The sequence below is a fragment of the Podarcis filfolensis genome (genome assembly GCF_964270895.1).
Source record: "Podarcis filfolensis genome assembly, chromosome: 5".
Classification (NCBI taxonomy): Eukaryota; Metazoa; Chordata; class Lepidosauria; order Squamata; family Lacertidae; genus Podarcis; species Podarcis filfolensis.
In genome coordinates this window covers 29,088,603-29,113,379 of record NC_139608.1, presented here as the reverse complement: position 1 = coordinate 29,113,379, position 24,777 = coordinate 29,088,603, and the positions used below count along the sequence as shown (strand labels likewise).

The 24,777-nt window shown below is 42.1% G+C and overlaps 1 protein-coding gene across 5 annotated transcripts in view; it reads left to right on the top strand.

Annotated features, from left to right (window-relative positions):
- NYAP2 (neuronal tyrosine-phosphorylated phosphoinositide-3-kinase adaptor 2) overlaps positions 1-24,777 on the top strand; it is a 145,203-nt gene that overhangs the window by 58,385 nt on the left and 62,041 nt on the right. For all 5 annotated transcript variants that reach the window (XM_083613761.1, XM_083613764.1, XM_083613762.1 and 2 more), the window contains exon 3: positions 20,140-20,441. In XM_083613761.1, the coding sequence (XP_083469887.1) occupies positions 20,140-20,441 (302 nt within the window). The remainder of the gene's footprint in view (positions 1-20,139; positions 20,442-24,777) is intronic.

Sequence of the window (24,777 nt, the reverse complement as noted above, 5' to 3'; positions counted from 1 at the left end):
GGAGATTTACCATTTTTCTGAACTCAGAGTTGAATGTTACTTTTTTGATGTGGTAACGGCAGCAGCATGAAAGGATTTATAGTCTAGTTTCTAAGGCCTTCCCTCATGCAGTAAGAATGGCATTTTCTATTCCCAACTGAGGCATTGAAGAGTAACATGGGAGGTGTTTCTTGCATGGTGGTACTTATGTATCCTTTTGAAATGGCCACGTTATTTTTCTCCCTTGACTCCCACCTATCCAGTTCAGAGCACTGGACTGATACATTATCATAGGAGTGTAGGAAGCTGCCTTATGCAGAGTCAGCCCATTGGTCCATCTAGCGCACGACTGTCTACATTGACTAGCGGGGGCTCCTTAGCATTTCAGGCAAAAGTCTTTCCCAGCTCTACCTGCAGAAGAAGGAAACTGAACTAAGCAGAGGAGCTTCAGTAGTGGAGCCCGCCCTGTGGAACGCCCTCCCATCAGATGTCAAGGAAATAAACAACTATCTGACATTTAGAAGACATCTGAAGGCAGCCCTGTTTAGGGAAGTTATTAATGACTGATGTTTTAATGTACTTTTAATCTTTTGCTGGAAGCCACCCAGAGTGGCTGGGGAAAGCCAGCCAGATAGGCGGGGTATAAAATTATCATCATCATCATACAAATCACGTGCTCTGCCACTGAGCTATGGCCCTTCCTCAAAATATGGTTTTAAAACTCTCTGGGCAACATCCTTGCCAGCAACTGCCAGGGCCCAAACTGAAGCCTTCAGCAGTGTGTGTGGCTGCCTTGCCTGGGTAAGCCGTCAGAATCTTGCTGCCAAACAGCATAATCCAGAATGGAGTTTTTTGAAGCATTTAAGTTCACTTTATCGCTTTTTACATTTCTGAGTCACAGAGATAATGAACTAAGAAACCACATGAGAGTGGTGATGGAGCAAGGTATTAAAGCAAATTAACGGAATTAATCTTTTCCTTTATTTTTTCTTTCGTCCCCATACCCATCCCTTCTGTAAGTTCCAAGGCGGCCTCCTTTATTTTAAGGTAAAGGTAAAGGCACCCCTGACCATTAGGTCCAGTCATGGCCGACTCTGGGGTTGCGGCGCTAATCTCGCTTTACTGGCCAAGGGAGCTGGCGTACAGCTTCCGGGTCATGCAGCCAGCATGACTAAGCCGCTTCTGGTGAACCAGAGCAGCGCACGGAAACACCGTTTACCTTCCCACTGGAGCTTTCGAACTGTTAGGTTGGCAGGAGCAGGGACTGAGCAATGGGAGCTCACCCCGTCGTGGAGATTCGAACCGCCGACCTTCTGATCAGCAAGTCCTAGGCTCTGTGGTTTAACCCACAGTGCCACCCGCATCCCTTTATTTTACTTTTCCCTTATTTCCATGATTTAAATGGCAAGAAAATGGAGGCCACACACCTAATGTTCAGATGGACAAATCGAAGCCTGGTTGCATGAATGGCTGACCAATGTCCAGCAACTTTGCCAAACATGTGGTTCAGACTTCCACCTGATCAAAGATATGCTATTTAGGATAACTGTTGACTGTAATTATTTCACTTCTATACCAAACAAATGGCAACAGCTATTAGTGTAAAGTTGGTAAACAAACAGCAGATTCCTGTAAACTGGCTGAGTATAGTGTTTATAAAATACAGTAATTGTCAATTAAATCTTTTCTGAACTCCAATCCAAAATTCTACTATAGTTTGTTCTGTGCTTCTACTATGGTTTGTTCTTAAATACTTCTAGACTTTAAGAATGGGATACTGGCTAAAGCACAGAACCAGAAATCATGAGATAATGGCCTTTATCCAGAACTCTGTCAGACATTACTTAAATTTTGAATTTACTTTCTTAACTACATTTATATACTACATTTGCTCTAAATAGCTCAAGGCAGTGGACATAGTTCCTCTGCTCTCTATATCATCCTGCAAAACAACCTTGTGAGGCAGGTTGGGCTGAAGCCAGTGACAAGCCCAAGGTCACTTTGCATGACTGGTCATTGGAAATAGAGACTCATTTTCAGTGTTGCCTCTGTAGCTTAAATATTTTGTAGCATACTGAAAAATGATTGTCATTGCTATGAGCATAACGGAAGAAAATATAAACACTCTTCCTTCCTTCTATGTTAGTAGTTTTTGCAGCTGACAGGTGGCTCTTTTTGGATACCAGTTTCAAAGTATCTTTTGCTCAACTACCACCATATGTGCTTCTGTTTTGTGCTGATCTTCATAATTCTTCATATTCCCCCCCCCCAAAGCAATACATTTATTTTTGGTGGCTACAATTCAGAAACATGAGGACAGCCTAAATCAAATTAAAAAATGGGACTGTAGGCTTAAGTCCCAACTGGCTTGCAATGACGACGATGACAACAACAACAACAACAACAACAACAACAACAACAACAACAACAACAACAACAACAACATATTTTTCTGCCCAATGTTTTTAGCTGAGTCAAATCAAGCCCTGACTTGGAGTCTGGTATACATTTGTGTGTTGGGTGCATGTCCACACATGTGCAACTATAAGCATGTGTATGAATACTCATTGACTAACCCCACATTAGTTTGTTCTAATCTCATACACCTCAACTGAATAAATTGCTCTCAGCACGTCACCCAAAAATGCATCCCTGATCCCCAAAACATGGTTTTTGGCTCTGTGACCTCGTACAGGTCACATGACTCTCGCAGGAGCATGGTGGAAAAGACACACATTCTGGTTTTCAGTCTCAGCATGTTAGAGGGTGCGTATTCTGTGAAGAGCACCCTTTTCCCTCACTATGATAGGCCTATTTTGTACAGAGCAGGGATAGTAAACCTTTTTAGACCTACCACCCACTAATGCATCTTTCTTGATGGTAAAATTTCCTTACCGCCCACCAGTGCTCGATGGAAGGAGGATTCAGCTTGTGCTGTAGAACCCCCTACCACCCACCTAGAATCCTAAAACACCCACTAGTGGGCGGTAGGGACCAGGTTGACAACCCCTGTTATAGAGCATCAAAGCAAAATGATGATCGGTTTGTAAAACATAATTTGAACTGAACTGGATTTGCAATTCAAAACTTTAGTTTGCTCAGAGGGAACCGTAGTTTTCCCAGTTCAGTTATAACACCCGACTGTGGTTTGATACTTGATAAAATGATGAAGGAAGATTGCAAGACAATAGTAGAAGACAACAAGATAGAGAAGGACCACACAAAGGCAGGATTCATTCAAGTAGCATGTCTGGAGCAACCTTAGGTGTTCCTAAACTCCCCACCACCCACCCCATGTACAGCTAATTACAAAGAAGCAAATATAATGATTTTTTTGTCATGTTGCCTGGCCTCACATAAAAGCATGAAAAGATGGTGACAGGTAATTTATTACTCTCAGTCTCAGATACTCTTGTCTTAAACTCAGTTGAAACGACTGGACCAGCGTTGACTGAACTGTGGTGTTGGGGAGTGGAAATACAAAACAGAACCATGCATTTCAGTCAGAGAGAAATTCTGCTCCTCTGACAGAAGGGTTCAGTTTAATGGGCTTCTCTCACAGTTGCTGCAAAAATTGCTGGGGGGGAAATGATTTGTAAAATTTAAGGTTTCAAATAGCCTATGTTTATTAGCATCCACTTATTGTCTTTCTGCTTGCAATAAGCAACAATAGTTGAATTTTTATTTTTATTTTTTGGGGAAGCAGTACTGCAGAACATGCACACACACTTTTAATTTTATTTTATTTTTTGCTTGCAGCATATGAGACAGGTAATCAATTAATGTCAGAGAAAACCCACATCAGCCACCCCTCCCCCCAACTTGGGCAAGCTGTTTTGGACTATCATTTTTCCAGATGTAAGCAAGGTGTGCTCCTCATACAGTTGGAATGTCAGAAAAATCTAACATTCATGTGCAAGGCAGACATATTTAAACATATAAAAGCAAGTAAGATGAGCTTAATGATTACTCCAGGAAAAATATTGGGTGGGGGGAACCTACATCAATGGAGTCATGCAGTGCACAAGAGAGAGAGAGAGAGAGAGAGAGAGAGAGAGACAGAGAGACAGAGAGAGAGAGAGAAGCAGACACAGATGCTGGAGCCTGTTATTAGAAATTCATACTTATATGCAGCAAATATCATTAAGTGACAGCTCAAACTTTACTTCTATGAGTAAGAAATATATGAGATGTGACAGATATATAATAAGAAATTGTTTTAGGTGTCAAAAGCAATGAATTGCAGCGAAAGAAAAAGAAAAACAAGAAAGACTCGTCCGTGCATATTTTTGTTACCTTTAATCAAAGGCAAAATATATTGCTCAGGAATTAAAGAACTACAAAGTTCCCTTTTATTAATTGGCAGGAACGAGGAGGAGAGCAGTAGCTTTGTTTCAATGTAAGGTTCACTTCAGCTTTATGAGACCATACTTAAATCAGATCTGCATTGATCGAGATAGGCACTAAAACAGAAGTTAGTGCAGAGATTTCCAAGTAAGTCAAAAGTGCAGGAGTGGATAAATCGCAAGCAAACTCGGAATTTGTCCCGATTTTGAATTTTGTGTAAGAGAAACCTGTCTGGCTTGCCTGCCAAGGGCTCCTTCCTATCATTGGTAGGCATGGCCAAATCTGTCCATTTCAATTCCTCAGTTTCCCAACCTAAAGTTCAGTTCTCTACAGTTCTACATTGGTTTGATTTTTTTTTTATATTAGAAAACAAATCTTCATGAAAATTAATCTGGATTTTAGTGCTAGTTACTCTTAATGCACACATTTTTGAAAAGTAATTTTCCCTACTATAATGCATTTTCCTACGTTGTTTTCACTAACACATGCATTTTTATGCACATTTTAGTGTAGGCAGTTTTATACACATTACTTCACTGGAGAAGTGGATTGCAAAATTATGCAGCACATTATTGTTGGGATTTCACTATCTGATGGAAACGTCTTCTTTTTCTGCTTCCTCTTCTTCCCTAGCTTTTGGTGGCTACGGACAGACTAAGTTTGAACCTTAAGTCTGTTCTTGGACTGTGAATAACAGGGCCACAAATGTAGTTATTGGTGGCCCCACCAGAAGTTGTGGCCGGTCGATGTATACAATACTTAGCTAGAGGAACCAATGGTCTGACTTGCCATGAAGCAGATTCCTGTATTCCTGAAGTGGGGAAAGCACCCAGGTTCTTCATGAACTGGTTGCCTTCATGCAGATTCAGTGGCATAGCGTGGGTTGTCAGCACCCGGGGCAAGGCAAGTAATTTGCGCCCCCTAACCCGTGGATTTGCCCTAACCCCAGATGTTGCGCCCAGTGCGGCCGGCCCCCCCCTGCACCCCCCACGCTACGCCACTGTGCAGATTCAGTGACAGGGTTACTGTGTGGATGAAGAAGGAATTACCATTGTCAAAACATTGAAACATGCATACCCTTCCAACTCAATAAACTTATAGCCAGGGCTTTTTATCAGCTGGAATTTGCCAAAACTCAGTTCCGGCACCTCCATAGCTGTCAATGTTTTCTTTTCTTTTTAAAGGGAAATTCCCTTATTCCGAATAGGATTCCTCGCAAGAAAAGGGAAAAGTTGACAGCTATGGGCACCTCCTAGGTGGACGCACTGCTTATAGCTTATGCAAATGCTATTTATGCATGCTACTTTTGTTCTCTCTCTCCCCCCCCCCCCCAGCCTCTATTTTCTTGGTATGGCATGTGTGTGTGTGGCGAGGCCAATCTTCTTCATCCCCTAAGGCTCAGAGTCAAATGTAATTTAGGTCGTTTTCCAGCATCATTTCAGATTTAGAACGCATTAATTTAGGATACTAAGAAAGAGTGTTCTTTGTGTTCTCCAGTGGTGTATTAAATTTCTGACCCGTTTCCAAATTGAACTGAGTGGAATTCACCCATCCCTAGTGAACTGGTCCAGTCAAGAACATATTCTACCTCCATCCTACCTTGTAGATGCTTTGGGAGATTAAAAATGTCCTGACCTTCTAAATTCCCACAGCAGAGTAACTGGACATGAAGTTCACTTTCCAGTTTCTTATCCAGCTGTATTTGTCAGTCCTTTGAGTGACCTAAGAAGGGTTCCACAAAATATATCACTTTATGCTGGAGTCTACCTGACTACTGTGGCTGAGCTCTGGACATAAATTAATATTGACATGCAAAATGCAGCAAGAGCATCAGAATCATCTGCAACAGATCAATGTTTTGACAAGGTGTGTGTGTGTGTGTGTGTGTGTGTGTGTGTGTGTGAAGCCACTTGTTTAAACCAACCATGTGCACAGATTCACATTGTTAGGGCCACTTTGTATTACATGCTGATGGCTAAAACCCTATACTTACATACCTGGGAGTAGCCCCATGGAACTCATTGGGACTTACTTCTGAATAGATATGTTTAGGATTGCATCACTATCATATACATGCCTCCTCATAAGTAGGTCTCACTGACAACAGTGGGGCTTACTCCCAGGTAAGTGGGCATAGGTGCAGTAGAATTCAAATGTTAGACTTGCTTAGATTCAGTAATTTCCAACAGATGTCACAACTTTGCCTTTCCATGTTTTGGAATGAAACTGCTTATTTCAGACACAATCCAAATCATACTTCTCCCAAATTCCTTACTGATCATAGCCTTATTTCATGTTTTTAAAAAGCATCTATTTTTTATTTATTTCTTTAAATTTAGAATTTTAGTTTATTGTAAATATCCATTCAACAGCTCGATGATTTGCATCCATCAAGAAATAGGCTTTCTGCTTCTAGATTTAGGAATAAAGCATTTAAATATTCCATTGTGGCAATAACTATCATTTTGTTATGAATAAAGATGTTCTATAAAAAGAACTCTAGCCAGCCGTTCAAAGGGAAATTTGAATGTTAGTGAACAAGACCCTGCAGCCTTTTAGGCCTGGATGAAAAGCAGGCCTGAAAGCTGCCAATATTGATGTACAATATTTGACGCACTTGTTTTATCATATTGAAACCAGTCACAGAGAGAGAGGGGGAGGGAGGGAATGAAGGTGGCGAACATTAGTTGCTAGGGTTTCAAAGCCTTAAGAGTGATTTCCTGGTGCTTTGCATTATGTGTAATTGTGAATATACGTGCCTGTGTAATATATGACCAGCTTTCAAATGCATTGATTTTGTAGAAATGAAAAAGACTGGGTAGTGCATATGAAATATTGTGGTATGTTGGGACTGCATGTGTTGGCAGTGTTATATGATAGATTCTTAGTATCCCACTGGGTGTGAGAGCAAAAGCAGTTTGTTTTCTTCTGGAGCAAAAAGAAGAGGAAGGTGAAATGAATAATTATTTTCAGCATTGCCAAGTCTAGTGCTTAGCAGTCCAGAGATATTAGGGAGTGCAATCTATTTCCTGTTTCTAAACTTTAAGAGCTGGATAGTGGATGTGATGTTAAGGCACTTAGCTGGAGTCCTGCAGACTTTATTTGGGGCTTAAATTAAACTGTACACTAGGCAGATTGGTGTATGTGTTAAACAGTGCAGCAAAATGTGCTTGCATGGTTCATAAAAGAGGGAGAGGGAGTTTCCTCTCAGGGGAGAATGATGGCTATACATTTGTGTTCCATTTACCAAACAGAGAATTGGGTCCCCTGACAAAGCGCACCATGTTTGGCTGCAAAGAACATCCTCTAGGCTTTCTTTGGAGTCTAAATTGGGCATGTGTGAGAGGCTGCATTATGGAATCAATAACTGTGTGCCCTGGGACAACCTGTTCAGTTGAGGCTGCTCAATACTTGGCTGTAAAAGGCAGCCATCCCAGGTTCAGAGTTTTCCTTTGAAACTAGGAAGGGTGGGTGATGAGAGTTCTTGGGAGCTATTGCAGCCAGGGTTCAGATGGTCCCTTGTGCAGGAAGGTTTCTATGGTGAGCTGGACTGTCAAATAATAATAATAATAATAATAATAATAATAATAACAATAATAATTTTATTTATTTATTTATTTATTTATTTATTTATTTATACCCCACCTACCCTGGCTCAGAGCAGCTAACACCGGTAAAATTACAGTAAAAACATAATAGGGGGAAAAAACCAATTTAAAACACAGGTTAAAATGCAAATTAAAATGCAGCCTCATTTTAAAAATAGCCCATAGACCAAAACCATAAGGGGAGGGAAACACAAGGGTCAGCTCTGTCTTGCAGGCCCTGCGGAAAGATGCCAAGTCCCACAGGGCCCTAGTCTTTTGTGACAGAGCGTTCCACCAAGTCTAGGCCAGTACTGAAAAGGCCCTGGCCCTAGTTGAGACCAATCTAACCACCTTGTGACTTGGGAACTCCAAAATGTTGTCATTTATGGACCTTAAGGTCCTCCGCGGGGCATACCAGGAGAGGCGGTCCCGTAGGTACGAGGGTCCTAGGCTGCATAGGGCTTTAAAGGTCAAAACCAGCACCTTAAACCTGACCCTGTACTCCACCGGGAGTTGGTAAAGCACTGGATGAATGTGATCCCGCGGCAAGGACCCTGTAAGGAGTTCCTGTGGTATTATAGCCACTCTGCTGTTCAATAAATTGCATGGCTAGGCAGCCATGGTCACACAATATAAGGAAGATTCATTACAGACAAATGTCTTTTGTAGCCAGAGTTTGGAGTACATGCAAGTGGTCCAAAGGAGCTAAAAAAGGCATCTAATAGGCTTTTGCAGCTTGGAGCAGGGCTGGCCCTACCGTTAGGCAGAGGGGCAATGTTTCCAAAAACTAGCCTGTTGCTCTTAGGTCCTATGAGAGTACTTCCCCATGGAAAATGTTAAAGTAACTGCCAGGCAGGTGTGTAACTGAGTAGTCTGAGCCAGATAATAATATGGGATTTTATAAAGCTATCTGAGGAGGGTTTTTATGAGCCTCTGAATTTTGGCTCTGAAACCCAGTCAGGAGAAATTTGCCAATGTATGCTGTTGTTGTTGTTTCTATAGCGCTTTATATTTTTAAGAAAAAGATCTCAAAGCAGCCTACATTAAAACATCAAATAAAACAATGCAGAATAAAACATTACTGAAGAAAGGCAAATCAAAGTATGCAATCAAAGCAACTTTTAATTAACAAGAAACTAAATTATTACCGTAAGATATTTTTTTTAAAGCATTACAAAGGAGGTCAACTACAGAAGGCACATTTAATGCAGCAAAGTTAAAAGAATTATCTTAACATTTCAAAAAAATACTTAAGAATGTCAAATATAAAGTGTATATTTAAAACAGCACAATTAGCAAGAGAATATATTATCTTAAGCATAGAACGTATCTGTTGCTGTTGCTGCCAATCCTGCAAATGGTGGTTCATGGCAGGCGTTGGCTGTGGAAGCTCAGGCTCAATGACTTGGGTCTGCACTAAGAGATAGCCAAGGTCTCTGGCCTCTTCAACAGATTTTGTAGCTAGAGTCATTCAGGGCCCTGCTCTTCTAGACCATATTGGAAAAGTCCTGCAAGGCAGGGAGCAAGTCTTCCAGGTCTCACAGTCAATATGGTATCTGGTCTCTGCCTAATAAATCTTGTTGGTAGGGCATAGCAGATAAACCAAGATTTGTTGTTGCTTAGTCGTTTAGTCATGTCCGACTCTTCGTGACCCCACGGACCAGAGCACGCCAGGCACTTCTGTCTTCCACTGCCTCCCGCAGTTTGGTCAAACTCATGCTGGTAGCTTCGAGAACACTATCCAACCATCTCGTCCTCTGTCGTCCCCTCCTCCTTGTGCCCTCCATCTTTCCCAGCATCAGGGTCTTTTCCAAGGAGTCTTCTCTTCTCATGAGGTGGCCAAAGTATTGGAACCTCAGCTTCATGATCTGTCCTTCCAGTGAGCACTCAGGGCTGATTTCCTTCAGAATGGATAGGTTTGATCTTCTTGCAGTCCATGGGACTCTCAAGAGTCTCCTCCAGCACCATAATTCAAAAGCATCAATTCTTCGGCAATCAGCCTTGTTTATGGTCCAGCTCTCACTTCCATACATCACTACTGGGAAAACCATAGCTTTTACTATATGGACATTTGTTGGCAAGGTGATGTCTCTACTTTTTAAAATGCTTTTTAAGATAAATATATATATATATATATATATATATATATATATATATATATATATATATAAAACACAAGTCTCCATTGACCCAACAGTGATGGGTAAGCAAAAGCAAGCCCCAAAGTCAATCAGAAGAAGAAAGTCCAAAATAATCTTTCTTCCCCGCTCCCACAACTAGCTGGGCAACTAGCTGTCAATTCTGAAAGAGTCTGGGCTGCCCAGGGAGAGACATGGCACTTTACAAAGATCTGGCGATGCTGTGTCATTGGCTAGGTCACATGAAACCAAAGTCCATCACAATCTCAGCCCACCTCTGCCTTCAACTCCATTCCTTTAAGGATTGGATGAGGGGGAAAGTGTTTCTTTTCGTCACATTTCAGTAAGCACAGGAGCAGGATTGACAGGGTTCAATCATGCTGCTGTGCGGAAAAGTGATGCTGAGACAAAATCACCACCACCCCAACACCTATTCATAGATGCTGAACTGAACAGTATTGTATGTCTCTGGAACCAGAGACCTATCCCATTGCTTGTGTTTGCCTGATGAAAGATCTGGGCCAATTTACAACAGTTATATTTTACAGTAGTGGCTTATGTGCAGCTGTCAGAATGTAGGGCATCTTTATTTTCTTCTTCCCCCTTCCTTTATTAGACTTCTTCATGGACTGTGGAAATCTTGTTTGAGTGGATAAAAATAGTGCAGCTTCAATTTTAGGCAAGTTCCGATTTACAAATCCAATTTATGCTAATCTTGAAAGCACTTTTCAGAAATAAAGAAAAGAGTCTCTCTCTCTCTCTCTCTCTCTCTCTCACACACACACACACACACACACTCACACACACACAGAGAGAGAGAGAGAGAGAGAGAGAGAGAGAGAGAGAGACATACACAGAGAGACACACAAACAAACTCTATAATTTATTCTATTTATTCTTAGGGGAAGCAGAAATTTCAAAGGCACCCTAGTCCTTTATCTCAGAAAATTAGACACAAGTAGGGAGGGGATGTGGTAATTAGATGGCATAAGCAGCCACAAGAGGCAAAAAAAAATTCTACAATGAATACACAGGACCCAATCCACCAGCAGGTTCCCTTTCCTTGTACTGCTGTCAATGGGCCTTGCGCAGGAGAACTTTCTAGTGGATTGTGCCCTGCATTTTCTGAAGTGTGAATGTGTTATTTGGTGTAGAGAAAAACAACAACCTGCTGCTTATTTTCTTTCTTTTGCTAGAAAATGCTTTGTGCATTAGGTAAGCAAAATTAAATGAATTTTTTAACATGACTATTTGCAAGGAACCATCGCTTGCTTCTATAGCCATATAGTTCTAGGCATCTCCACTTTTAATGATTTGGAGCTTACTTGTTTTAAAGTGAATGTGAGTCACTGCGGTGGTGCTGAAGCAAAGGCCATTCTAGGATACACTGTCAAGAAAATCATTTCCAAGATCTGGAGAGTATTAGTCCCACTCTGCTCAGCACAGATGAGAACCTCTTCTATTGCACTGTGTTTATGCCAAACAGATGATGCAAGTTGAGAAGCGTGCAGGAGAGATATATAAATATGATACATTTTAGAAGACAAGCCCAGAACAGATAGGGCAAAGATCTGGGGGTTGTACCCAGCATTCATCATATTTGCTAAAATTAATGAACACAACTTAAGCCCATTAATTTCCATAGTTCCACCATAAGAAGTTGAACTGTCCAGTTATCCCTACTCTCCATTTCCTATTCTTTAACCAGTTACTGATCCATAAGAGGACCTGCCCTCTTATTCCAGGACTGCTAAATTTACTTGGGAATCTCTGGTGAGGACCTATCATTTAAAAAACACACACAACAACCCTCAAGTATGGAATGTCTGCTGACTTATTGACATGTTTACTTACTCTCTCAAAGAACTCTTAATGTATGTCTGCAGAATCTGTGCTGATTCTTCTTAAGCAAGGCATCTTTTTATATATTGGATAACTTGATCTTTTTAATAGTCTCCATTGTGAATTGAGCATGGAACAGTAAAATTTTAGCCATCAGGATAGAAGATTGCCAGCATAAACTTTAGGAAGAAGCTCCTAAAGAGTGCCATAACCCAGCAAGAAAGTAGCAACTTCTTTCAAGGATGGTTTGATAGCAGGTTGAATTTGAGTAGCATATGTTGGCAATATTCCAGCAATAGAATGTTATGGAGCACTGATGGACTAGATAAGATTGTTTCCTTTGAACTATTTTATTTTAAAGTGCTGATTTATTTCTCAAACTACAACAAGTAACAATATAACAGTGTGTTCAGGGCAATCTTATCATTTGTCCAAATACAATATGAGTTACCGTTGAAACCCGCCAATGTTTACTTGAGTCCCAAAACAAACATGCAGAGGTTTACCATAGCTCTAGTGTTGAACATATGATTTTTATCATTAAGCATCTTCGGGTGGTCTAATTCTTTGGGTTTATGTGGGCTCAGTTCACATCTGTTTTCACAACTCAGCTTCCACCATAGCTATAAAGAGCTAACCACAGCTGAGACATCTCGCATAGTTGCAACCAGGGGTGCCAACTTGGCCCTCACATTGAGGGGGCATGGCCATGTGACATGTCATGTGGGACATGCAGAGGGCGATCTCTGGGCTTGCTCATCCCTGCTGCCACCCGGCTCCTGGGTGGAGGCTGGGATGAGCGTGGGCAATCTTTGCTTCACTTGACATAGCCACAGCTCGGCTCCTAGGCTGCCAGGCTGCTGCTGGAACAAGTGAAGCAAAGATCTCCCGTGTTTGTCCCAGTCATTGCCTGGCCCCTGGGCTGCTGGGCAGAGGCTGGGATGCGCCAGTGGCAGAGGAAGGGGGTGGGGGTTGTGGTCCACCCTGGGTGTCATCACTGAGAGGAGGTGGCAAAATGAGTTGTTGTTTTCTAAGGGCTCACGAATTTTTTTAGGAGTGACATGGTGGCTTAGGCGCCTACAGGTTCCGCGCTGCCTGAAATGGCAGCATGAGACTTATGTCTGCCTACTGCCTCTCCCTCAGCCACTTGACAGCTGAGTGGGAGGCGGCAGAGAGGCCCCAAGCATCTGAGAGACTCGCCCTGCCCCCATGGGCAGCTCACCCCACCCCCGGCTCCAGGACATGCCCCCACACCAGGCACCCGAGAGACTAGCTGTGCAACTGGGGTATGCAGTGGGCACCAGGTAGTGGTGGTGGTGTGGCTGCCTAAACATTGGGGTGTGCTGCCTCCTGCCCCAAAATATTGGGCAAGCTGAAGCCCCTTCCATCTTCTACAACCAGCACCTCTGGTTGCAACATCTTACAATAAAGGTTGTTAACAGTACAGTATAGAAAATTTGAAGGCAGTAACTTTCTGCCTCCGAATGGGTGAGTGGCTCCCAATGTCAATCCACAATTGAGCCATTGAGGATGAAATATGGCTGCAATTCACTGAAACATTTATTTTTTATTTATTTTTTACACCCTGAAATTATATTGCATCAATCTTTGTAGTAGATTTTTAACATGGTGAATGCCCCAGCTTGAGTTACGTTCACAACTCGCCAAGACCCAATTCACCCATTTTTCTAACTTTTTGGAACATAAAATGAACCACAACACACTCCTGCATGCATTATTCAGCCAGCGTATTAGCACATCTGTGCAGGAACTGGAGCGACTTGCAGGAGCCATTCCATGCCTTTAAAAGATCTTGTTAAAAACCAGTCAAAAATTGTGCAGCTCTACTTTGAAGTGTAAAGCAACTTGAAGGATCAAGAAGCATGTAAGTATGAATGAATTAGTTCCTGCGCAACAATGAAATATGCTTCTGCACATGATGGATCATGGATCACAATATCCAGAAGGTATCCACTAGCTAGATAGGAAATTGGTGTCTCTAATGAAATGTATGTGGCACTTAAATATCAGGCATGGGTTCACAGAAGGAGAAAATAAATTTTAGACAAAAGGACATGAAACACAGAATGATGCTAAAGCCTGAGGCAAGAAACCATCATATTATAGATCTGAATTAATAATAAAAAGCTCCAGGGCAGTGTAGAAGGTAGAAACTGGTGGTCAGTTTAGAAAACAAATTGGGTCTGTAACATTCTGGTTTCATGGTACTATCATATCCTGCACCAGTTCTTTAACATTTAAAGAAAGGAAATTTCCAAGACATCTTAAAATTTCAAAAGGTGAAAATTGCATAATCGTATCACGTTCGGTTTACAGCTGCCTAATGAGGTTTCTGTCAAAATTTAGCAAATACAGAAAAGGGGAGAATAAAATAATGAAACACTTGGGCTCAAAGAAGAGAAAAGGGAAAATTCACAAACTACCCTCCTCAGTCGCAAACAGTATTTAGATATATTGTTAAGTGGTGTGGTGGTGTGTGTGTTAGTCTGGGTATTATGGTGTGTGACAGAATATGGCATTGAGGTGATTGGCATTTTGATTTAGCCTCCCCCACACACTCCGCTTAAACTGAGCTTTGTCCTGCTAATGTACCTGGAGTTGGTATGAGTCCCCTGGTAGTATCAGTTTTTAAACAACAGAAACAACAGCAACAACAAAAATTTCACTTACAAGTCACTTTCCCCCTGCAAAAAAAGTAACTGACAGCTAGTGCATAACTGAAAGCCAACATAACACTGAAACAGATTTAAAACTGAAAATACATTCATGTTGTTGTTTAGTTGTTTAGTCGTGTCCGACTCTTCGTGACCCCATGGACCAGAGCACGCCAGACACTCCTGTCTTCCACTGCCTCCTGCAGTTTGGTCAAACACATGCTGGTAGCTTCGAGAACACTGTCCAACCATCTCGTCCTCTGTCATCCCCTTCTCCTTGTGCCCTCAATCTTTCCCAACATCAGGGTCTTTTCCAGGGAGTCTTCTATTCTCATGAGGTGGCCAAAGTATTGGAGCCTCAGCTTCACGATCTGTCCTTCTAGTGAGCACTCAGGGCTCATTTCCTTAAGAACGGAGAGGTTTGATCTTCTTGCAGTCCATGGGACTCTCAAGAGTCTCCTCCAGCACCATAATTCAAAAGCATCAATTCTTTGGTGATCAGCCTTCTTTATGGTCCAGCTCTCACTTCCATACATCACTACTGGGAAAACCATAGCTTTAACTATACGGACCTTTGTTTGCAAAGTGATGTCTCTGCTTTTTAGGATGCTGTCTAGGTTTGTCATTGCTTTTCTCCCAAAAAGCTGGTGTCTTTTAATTTCGTGACTGCTGTCACCATCTGCAGTGAAAATACATTCATATTTAAATATAAAAAGCATATTTATGAAAGGCACGAAAGAAGGCCATGAATATCAAAACCCTCCAAATAAAGGCCAAAGGCCTGGCAGAAAAGAAAAAATTTTGCCTGGCAAATAGAATAGCGATGGCATCAGTCATGCCCTCCTGTCCCATAACCAGGGAGCCACCAATGAAAAGCCCCATTCTTGTGTTGTCCCACTCTGCACCTCCCTCAGAAGGGTCACACAGAGAAGAACCTCGGATGATGAATGTAGGATCCAGGTTGGTTCATGTGGGAAGTGGCAACCCTGAGATATTTTAGTCCTAAGCCGCTTAAGGCTTCGTAGGTGAGATGTGGAAAGTTCCTTGTTGCTAGGGAGACCACTCTCAGCTATATGGTTCTGATATCAGGGCCAGCCAAAACCAATAGACCACCTCAGATGGTGGTTCCCAGATGGTGTTGGACTACAACTTCCAGCCAGCTGTCAATGGTCATGGATGCCGGGAGTTGTAGAAGAAGAGTTTGGATTTGATACCCCGCTTTATCACTACCCTAAGGAGTCTCAAGGGACATGGGTGGCGCTGTGGGTTAAACCACAGAGCCTAGGACTTGCCGATCAGAAGGTCAGCGGTTCGAATCCCTGTGATGGGATGAGCTCCCGTTGCTCGGTCCCTGCTCCTGCCAACCTAGCAGTTCGAAAGCACATCAAAGTGCAAGTAGATAAATAGTTACCGCTCTGGCGGGAAGGTAAACAGCATTTCCGTGCACTCTTCTGGTTCGCCAGAAGCGGCTTAGTCATGCTGGCCACATGACCCGAAAGCTGTATGCCTGCTTCCTCGGCCAATAAAGCGAGATAAGCGCCGCAACCCCAGAATCGGTCACGACTGGACCTAATGGTCAGGGGTCCCTTTACCTTTTTAAGGAGTCTCAAAGTGGCTAACATTCTCCTTTCCCTTCTTCCCCCACAACAAACACTCTGTGAGGTGAGTGAAGCTGAGAGACCATCTGGGGATCCATGGTTGAATAACTTTGTAGCATGGGTAGTTCAATCCAATAAGTTATTTAGGATGGCAGAATTCCAGCAGCGCCAAACATAGGTTGGAATCCAGCGTTAGTCATATGCAGAGTTTACTCAGCCTAAGCACATCAGTTTCACTAGGTCTACTCTGATTATTACTAATGTTGAATATCACCATAATGAGGGGTCAGCAAACTTTTTCAGCAGGGGGATGGCCCACTGTCCCTCAGACCTTGTGTGGGGCCAGACTATATTTTTTTTTGGGGGGGGGGGGGAGAATGAATTCCTATGCCCCACAAATAAAAGCACACATTCTACTCATGTAAAAACACCAGGCAGGCCCCACAAATAACCCAGAGATGCATTTTAAATAAAAGGACACATTCTACTCATGTAAAAACACGCTGATTCCCGGACCGTCTGTGGGGCCGATTGAGAAGGCGATTGGGCCAGATCCAGCCCCGGGCCTTAGTTTGCCTACCTATGGGCTAATTCATCAAACCATAATGCTTATCATCATGAAAATATGAGAATGCCACACCTGAAAGCATGTGTTCAATAGTAACGTTCAGTAAGATTACTCTGGGGTAAGTGGTCTGAAAACTGTCCTCTTACTTTTCTTTCCTGACAAATGTTTTTCCCCACCTCCTCTTTTTAAAGTAACCTTTCCCATTCTGTACTTCAGCCGATCGTTTTTCCTTGTCATAAAAGCAGTTTGAACCTGACCAAGCCCAAATGAAAAGCTCTCAGGGGAATAATCCAAATATGCATTTCCATATATATTAATAAGCCATGCCACATTTTTTTTTTTTTGGCAACTCGCATAATATAATTTTGAAACGAGCTCGAGCTTATCATCTGAACAGTAAGAGCACAGTCTCCTTTCTGTCAAAAGTAATGGAATGAGATCATCTACGCAATCATTTCTACTCGCTGTCTTCATTTTCCTTTACAGGAAAGTGCCACATAAATCTCACTTTCCTCCTCTTGCTGCAAAGCAGGCTCCGGCCAGTCAGCCCTGCTATTTACAGTCGGGAAGATCAGATGAACTCTTTACATCACTGGGCAGGGCAGAACGACGGCTGCGACAAAAAAGCAAAGCACAGGGAACTTTGGGGAGCTCGTGTTTGACTTTGGGTGATAATCTGTAGGTAATAGTGTGGGATTTACTAGATGCCAGATAAAAATAGAAGCAGTGAAAATTTAGTGAGTTGCTATATGGGACGCGGGTGGCACTGTGGGTTAAACCTTAGAGCCTAGGACTTGCCGATCAGAAGGTCGGCGGTTTGAATCCCCGCAACGGGGTGAGCGCCCGTTGCTCGGTCCCTGCTCCTGCCAACCTAGCAGTTCAAAAGCACGTCAAGGTGCAAGTAGATAAATAGGTAACACTCCGGCGGGAAGGTAAACGGCGTTTCCGTGCGCTGGTCTGGTCCGCCAGAAGCGGCTTAGTCATGCTGGCCACATGACCCGGGAGCTGTATGCCGGCTCCCTCGGCCAATAAAGCGAGATAAGTGCCACAACCCCAGAGTCGGCCACGACTGGACCTAGTGGTCAGGGGTCCCTTTACTTTTACATATATATATATATATATATATATATATATATATATATACACAAATACATTTTAAATAAACCCTGAGATTTTGATTATTCCTGTGGCTGTTATTTTTTTTATATAAATAAGTTTTAAATATTGAATTTTAAATTGTTTTAACCTGCCCTGGGACCTGCTGGTGAAGGGCAGGTAATAAATTTAATAATAATAATAATAATAATAATAATAATAATAATAATAATAGTAATAATAATAATAATATTTTTCACTAGCCCGACAGCAATCCACCAAACCAATGTGCCATATGCAGAGACCAGATGCAACTGTGCAGAATGTAGACATTCAAAATCAGTTTTATGTCCCTTAATTGCAACATTCTCAAAACACCTGAGTTTCAAATAGATTAGCTGAAATCCTACAGAGTAGAACATCTTCCTGTGTATAATATCCTCTATATATTTCAATGGCAATCCTTTTTTAAAATAAATGTGACATAAATAGCTTTTTTTGCTATAGAAGTTTGAGACCACACTTTATTTGCAGAACAATTTTTAGAAAGATTAACTGAGGCATAATTAATCTTCAAATTAGTCATAGATTTTTTAAAAAAAAGTTTCAGATTGTAAAGGAGCATTTAATGAATGCTGGTTTTGATCTTTTTGGGATTGAAATCCCTGGGGAAGTGGCACCAACTATGATCTAGAAATGGTTTGGTGTAATAAACATGTACAGGTTTGTGTATTTGGACACTAGTGCTCTCTAGTGATGGCAGTTTGTCATACTCGAGAGAACTAGATCTCTTTTTAATTCATTAACTAAGGCTGCATGCACACAGTATTTTATTTTCAAATCGATGGAGGCTGAGTACTTGTACATACAGTCAGGATCTAATGCATATTTTGCTTGCCCCTGAAAAGCACTTCTTGAGAAACTGGTTTCATTTTGAAAATAAAAGCTCATTGCAGATTGATTCTGCATTACACCACAATGTCCATTTGAAAACAGATTTAAACACTCCCAGCAATTTCCTGATAATGTTGTGGGCGGGCATTATAGCAAGATCACAATCACCACTTCCTTCTTCATTTGTCTGGGGCATGTTTAGGGAGGGAAAGGTAGGATAACCTCATCAGAAAGTGTGGGATCCAAACAGGGCTTTCTTAAACACATGTGCCAGGGTGCAAAGATCCACCTGGCAACCCCCCCCCCAGGTTGCCCAATCCCAGGCATGCAGGAGGGCGGAGCTGGCCAGCTGCCTCAGCATCTCGCTGGCTGGGTCACCCCCAAACTCGCAGCACAGAGCTGCCTGCAGCAGAAGAGCCTGCTGCAGCGCTCTGACCGACAGGCGGGCTCTTCCCCGGACTCAACTCTCAGGCCCCGGACTCTTGGCCTGGCGCCCCTGAGAGCCTGGCACCTGGGTGCCCCACACCCCTAGTGCCTATGGGTAAGACGGCCCTGGATCCAAATGCATCTAGAATCCGTCTAGAATTCAGTGGTTCTCAAATGGTGTGGCACACACTGGTGTGGCAGGAGACACTGGCAAGTGTGCCAGCAAAATTCAAGCACAATCAATACAGTGGTACCTCGGGTTAAGTACTTAATTCATTCCGGAGGTCCGTACTTAACCTGAAACTGTTCTTAACCTGAAGCACCACTTTAGCTAATGGGGCCTCCTGCTGCTTTCTGTTCTCATCCTGAAGCAAAGTTCTTAACCTGAAGCACTATTTCTGGGTTAGCGGAGTCTGTAACCTGAAGCGAATGTAACCTGAAGTGTATGTAACCTGAGGTACCACTGTATTATCTTTTGGGAATGATCCATGTTCTTATGTAGCTGCATTGTTTTATGATTTTGGAATGTCCATGATCATATCATCAATTAGTGGGGTTCTACGTTATAAACCCAGCACTGTTCGGAGTTTTATTTTCTATTTTCTTTCCAATGTATTTCTTATCAATAAAACAAACTGTTGTGGTGAGAGCAAATTTTTATTGTGAGTAAAGCTGGAAAATCTATTTCATGGGTGTTTAGGCTGGATGGGTGCATGCGCAGAGTGGCAAAAGCAAAACAAATCTGAATCTATGCCATGTGTAAGAACTTTGTATTTTAACTAAAGTATGACTAGTTGTAGTGTGTGTGTGTGTGTGTGTGTGTGTGTGTGTGTGTGTGTGTTATAGGGTTGTATTCAAATAAGTTCAAAGCATTTTTTGTAATTAAGGGGTAAATTGCTTAACTGCAGAATTATTATTATTATTTTGTTAGGCATCCAAATGGCTTTATCAGCTTCATATATATGCATGTGTGTTTTACTTTCCTTACAGCTTAGGTGGTGAAGTGGTGAGAGGAAATGAAGGAAGCTACATTGGCAAGCATTTCCGCATGGGATTTATGACAATGCCTGCCCCTCAGGACAGACTGCCTCATCCTTGTTCGAGTGGCTTTTCCGTGAGATCCCAGTCGCTTCATTCTGTTGGAGGTACCGATGATGAAAGCAGTAGCTGCTCCCGCAAACAACCCCCACCGAAACCGAAACGAGATCCCAATACCAAACTAAGCACATCCTCTGAAACTGTAAATGCTGGAACGACAAGTAAGGGTGGAAAGCTACCAGACCGAACTGAAGGTAAATGCTTAGCTTCTGTTTACTTTTGAAGGTACAATTAAATATTCACTTGTTAATAGTGTATTCCTCAAGCTCTGAGGAGGTTCTGCACTTGGGTATTCTTCAGTTTCCGTCACCAAAGTGTTTGTATTCCTCATCCATTCCCAGCCAAAGCTAAATTCTCCTGTTATAACTGAACATTAAAGTTTAAATTTCTGAATGTAAAGCAAGTTTCTAAATGCAAATCTGAGTTTGCACTTAGTTCAGTTCTCATTGACTTTATTGACAGAGATTAAGAACTATCCTAAAATAAACACACAGAATAAATAAATTGAAATATTACTTCCATTTTCTAATTGTGTAAATGGCTTATGCTTGCATCGCTTTGCTAACACCAAACTCTGTTCCAAATGGCCTCTGGGGTATCTTGATAGGAGATGTATATTGTATAAATACCCAGTATACCTGAAGGAGCATCTTCACCCCAATCATTCAGCCCAGACACTGAGGTCCAGCTCCAAGGGCCTTCTGGCGGTTCCCTCCCTGTGAGAAGTGAAGCTACAGGGAACCAGGCAGAGGGCCTTCTCGGTAGTGGTGCCCACCCTGTGGAATGCCCTCCCATCAGATGTCAAGGAAATAAACAACTATTTGACTTTTAGAAGACATCTGAAGGCAGCCCTGTTTAGGGAAGTTTTTAATGTTTGATGATGTTTTATTGTGTTTTTAATATTCTGTTGGGAGCCGCCCAGTGTGGTTGGGGAAACCCAGCCAGATGAGCGGGGTATAAATAATAATAATGAAGTATTATTATTACTATTATTATTACTGTTATTATTATTATTATTATTATTATTATTATTATTCATAGTCGGCGGAGCAGGCTCCACTCATTGGCTGCCCATGATTCAGCAGTTTAACTTTTGTTTTGTTGAGCTATCCTGCCTTGCAATGCAGCTGGGCAGGAAATTTAGAAGGTTGGCCACTGGGATGTGACTCCTTGCACCTTATGAATGGAGTGCTATTTGTGAGGGGTTGCAACAGCCACCCAGCAAGAGTAGGGTATGGTGCCATTATGAACTAAGGTATGGAGACTACTGGTTCAAAAATCCCTCATCACCATGTAGTGTTACTGGGTCACTTTGGGCCCATCACTATCTGTCAACCTAGCCTACCACAGGGGGCTGTTAGGATAAAATGTGAAGGGCTACTTGGAGGAAGTGCAAGGTGATATAGGAAAAGATAAGGACCGTTTGCATTCAAAACAGTAGGGAAAAAAATGATTTGTGCTTACTGGATTCTGATCCAATAAATGCCGTTGTGTCTTTCACTTGGAACAGATAAAGACCCATGTAGGCTTTTAACAATGCTTCCACATGTACACTATTTTTGTAATGGTACAATTGGCCAGTCACATCTCCTCCTCTGGGCAGCTCATCAACATGGATGGGATTTGAACAAGAGCACAACTCTCGATCAACTGCGTTTTGTTTCAATGGGGCTTAGGCTGAACATTTTCTTGGCAATTTTTACTCTTTGTGCAATCTCAAGTGAGCTCCCTGCGTGGAAAAGGTACCTCTTGCTGCTCTATAATTCTCTCTCAGACAAAAGTGTTTCTCCTGCACTATAATCTCTCAAAGTGGTTGACTTATTGAGGGCATTTACCTTTTAGGAGAGGCAATTACTATACCAGTAATTGCTGCCACTACCCCCCACACACCAAAGCAACACCATTTTCTATCAAATCACTGCTACAAACCCATCCAGGATGCCAAACACCCGTAGTGCACTCTTGCCACAGCAGAGAAATATGAGTTAGATCAGAAAAGAGTTGAAGCTGTCAGGTTTTTCTTTTGGGGTGTGTGTGTTCCCATCCTGCTTATGACCAACTTGTGTTTGAAGAACTTAAGATTTAGTAGAACCCAATATTCTTCTTGCTCATCTGCAGTTTATTTCCTAGCAACAGGCATAGTGGAAGTTGGGTTGTGTCAGATTTTCATTCAGCTATGTGATATCATCACAAATGCAAACTAGAATAAGGACAATACTCTGAACTGGCTAATATTTTAACCTTGTTTCACATCTGCCAGTCCCATCTTTATAATAGAAACAGGGTACTGCATTTTGCAGACAGCCCATATTTTTGGCCCTGATTATATTTGTTAAGTTTCCACTTCATTATACCTGCTATTGATCATTAAAAAAATAATTTCAGTTGTTTTCTGAGGTGCCAGAATAAGTAAAGGAAGCACTTGACTCTGATTAAACAAATGCCTTACATTTATTTGTACTGCTAACGAAGAACTTTGTGGAATTTAGTGCGTTTTGATCTACATATCAATAGCAAGTTGAATACTAGATCCTGGAGTCATTATTGAAGAAACAACTTCAGGCATGTTAGAGGTTTCATTCAGGATTTCAATAGCACACATTGCAATCACAGAGATTGTACTTTCTGCTACGTATCATTGTCTTTTACCATTTTGTATTTTGATTTCCTTAAAAGCCAACATTTAACACAAACACTTCATACTGCATTAACTGAAGCTGTACAGGAATCACATCCTTTGAGACCTATAGACACATTAACATTCAAGGAAGTCGCAAACACTACAAAGCATTGTCTGTTGGGTGTTAAAATATATGACACGTACTTAGCAGCTTGGGAATTATGTTGTGCTGAGAAACTGATTGCAAGCACTTGTAGTCAAGATACGCTAACCTGTCTGCGGATTGTGTGCTTAATTGTGCTGATAAGGGGATAAAAACTCACTTTAAACATCCTCTGCTCTGTGTGTAATCTTTGCTCATTTATGCAGATTGGTATATATATATGTGGGTTCTGGACCACCCTATTCACTCATTAATTCCCAGTGTGTGCTCTCTCTCCCTCCCTGCCTCCCAATTACTATTTTCTTCACTTATTATTATTATTTCCAGAAATTCCTTCTACGTTATTTTTCACTATTCACCAAATATTTATTTCCATCCAGTTGTGGACATGCAGGGAATGTTTGGCAGGCAGATATTTGCTGTTTGACATCAAAATGACATCCAAAGCTATTTGACCTTTGCCTAACCCCATGTCCTCCATCAACTCTGCAGTGGCAAACCTGTATTTGTGGAGCTTAAGGGAGTTAGGTTCATACAAAAGCTGTGATGGGTGAGAAGGATAACACCAATGTCTCCAAATGTGGGATACAGTGCCTCTAGGTCACTGCCATTCAAGCTTCCTAACCAGGGTGAAGCACAACCTCTGTGAAGTATCCATGGGATACACTCCTTTAAATACTGTGGGTAAGATGCTCAGAATGGAGAGTGCAGCTCACTGCAAAACTGCTAGGTGTGCTCAGTTTGGGGAATACAGTACTTGACTAATGGGTATAATAAACTACAGAGAAGCCTGTCAGCTATGCTGAAAAAGCATCCAGAACGATACATTAAAAAGAGAACACTTCCTCAAAATTATTCAGGTTTTCCTTTCCTTTCTGTGACCTGGCCATATTCACAAGGGGGGTTTCAATGGGCTTTTGCAATTCTTGTGCCTTTAACTGAGGTAGGAAAATGTACACTGCTGCTAGGATGTCCTTTTAACTTGAAAATGGGTCTCCTATGCTTGTTCACAAGCGCTGCAGCACAGTCTAAAGAGGCATTATTTGTGTCACTCTTGGAAAACCCCTTATACAGTCGTACCTTGGTTTTTGAACAGCTTCATTCTCAAAGGTTTTGGCTCCCAAACACTGAAAACCCAGAAGTGACTGTTACAGTTTGCCAACAATTTTTAGAAGCTGAACGTCCAACTGGGCTTCCGCCTCTTCCGACTGGAAGCTCCTGCAGCCAATCAGAAGCCGTGCTTTGGTTTACGGACGTTTTGGAAGTCAAACGGACTTCCGGAATGGATTCCATTCGAATTCCAACGTACGACTGTATCATGTAATATCTGCTGCTCAGCCAAAGCCCCGTCTGCACTCACAATATAAAGCAATACGGCTCCGCTGCTGTATAAGAACAAATAGCAATACAGCATATCTTTGAAATATACCCCCAGGAGCCATACCATGGACTCCTCAACTGCAGCAGCGGCGTAATGCTGGTGACTCCTTAGTGTGGTGTTGTGGTTAGAATGCTGGACTAGGACCTGAGAGGTAAAGGTTCGAATCCCCACTCAGCCACGAAGCTGAGTGGGTGACCTTGGGCCAGTCACTAACACCAACTGACCTCACAGGGTTGTTTTCTACATAAAATGTAGAGTTGAAGAATTGTGCATGCCGCCTTGAGCTCCTTGGAGAAAATTAGAATATAAAGCAACCACCACAGCAATATCATATTGGGCGGACAGACAAGTTTTCATCCAAACATC